Source organism: Condylura cristata, unplaced genomic scaffold, assembly GCF_000260355.1.
Source record: "Condylura cristata isolate star-nosed mole 26May11 unplaced genomic scaffold, ConCri1.0 scaffold00068, whole genome shotgun sequence".
NCBI lineage: Eukaryota > Metazoa > Chordata > Mammalia > Eulipotyphla > Talpidae > Condylura > Condylura cristata.
Window position 1 is genome coordinate 237,191 of NW_004567169.1, and position 1,575 is coordinate 238,765.

Below are 1,575 nucleotides of genomic sequence, written 5' to 3' on the forward strand. Positions count from 1 at the left end.
GCCCAGGCAGGGGCCTGAGTCAGCTGGGCTGGCCGGCCGGCAGCAGGCCCTGCGGGACTGACCCTGGCCCGGCCAGGCTGCCGGGGCCGCGGTCCAGATCGGGGCTCTGGTGCAGGCCCTCGGGGCTTCCGAAGTGGCTCCGCTTTGCCTCGGAGCCGGCGCGGCCCCCTGCCGGGAGCCGCTCTGGCTTCCCGCCGAGGTCTGCGGAGGGGTGGCGACCCCCAGGGTGACGCGGTGACACGTGGCCTCGGCGCCCTCGGTGGGGTCCTGGCAGAGCCGCGGGCCCTGGCTCTGGTCACCCTGCCGCCCGGCCCGGCCTCGCGGGGGCGCCGGCCTGTGTCCGGATGGCCCGGGGGGGTCAGCGGGCGGCCGGGCTGGGCCGCACCGGCTCACACGGCTCCTCTCCGCCAGGTACGGACATCGCTGCCGGCGAGGAGGTCGCCATCAAGCTGGAGTGCGTCAAGACCAAGCACCCGCAGCTCCACATCGAGAGCAAGATCTACAAGATGATGCAGGGCGGAGGTAGGCGCGGCGGCGGCCTGGGCCTCGGCTGCCCTCCGGGGAGCCCCGCGCCCACAGCCTGGCTGCCTCCCTGACGCCCCCCGCGGGGCGGGCTGACCCGCGTCCTGCAGGCTGACCCCGACGCGGCGTCTCCCGCAGGCAGGAGCTGGCCGCTCTGCCCGAGGTGGGTGGGGTGGGTGCTCCGGACCGTCGTCTGCAGGGGTGTGGGCAGGGCCTGGCCCCGGCCGCCCCGGTGCAGCTCCGGCTTCCTGGGGTGTGGCCTGGTGCCGGGGTCGAGTTGACGTTCCTGTCTTGAAAGCCCCGCCGTGGTTTGGGGAGCGTGTCTGTGAGAACTCGCAGGCTGGGGCGGCCCAGGGCGGCGGGAGGGAACGCGTTTCGGGGAACTTGGGTGGGAAGTGGTCACCGTCCAGGACCGCGGGCTGAAGGGGCTCTCTCGGGCACAGGGCGTCCTGTGGGGGCCTCGCGACACCCCGGGGCAGGGCTGTGGCCCGCGCCCACCCGCGTGGACACATGAGGAAGCATGTGCCTTCTCCTTGTGGCCTTCTCCCGGGTCCTCGCAGCCCTGGGTTCCGGGAATGGACCCCCCTTGAACCCCAAAGCCCGGATCCGGTGAAGCAGGACGTGGTAGTGTCCGTGACGCACCCTGACTGAGCGGACGGCTGTGGGTGGAGGAGGCCTCAGTCTTGCCCGAGAGGGCCACGTTGGCCTGGCCGCCTCCGCCAGTCCTAGGGCCGCGACGGTGGCGGGCCGGACACCCTGGCCTGCAGCCGGGTCTGGGCCGCCTCGAGGGCGGTCGTTGCCTGTGCTGGGATGAGGACGTTCGCGGCTGCACGGGGCCACGCAGTGTCTGCAGCGTCGGGTCGTGGTCAGAATGGAGACTTGAACCAGCTGCCTCGGGCGGTGTCCACCCAGACGCCTGCTCCTGCTGGCCTGTCTGGGCTTCCGGGTGGACGGCAGAGGTGACCGTCCAGGCAGCATCCACAAGCTCTTTGGCTGGTGGTGAGCCCTGAGGAGAGGCGTTGGGTGGTCCAGCCAGGCCAGTGGGTCCCCCGG

At 72.9% G+C, this 1,575-nt stretch overlaps 1 protein-coding gene across 1 annotated transcript in view; it reads left to right on the forward strand.

Annotated features, from left to right (window-relative positions):
• Positions 1–1,575, forward strand: part of CSNK1D (casein kinase 1, delta) — a 9,751-nt gene that overhangs the window by 1,453 nt on the left and 6,723 nt on the right. Inside the window, exon 2 of the mRNA XM_012734737.1 lies at positions 412–522. Coding sequence (XP_012590191.1) covers positions 412–522 — 111 coding nt within the window. The remainder of the gene's footprint in view (positions 1–411; positions 523–1,575) is intronic.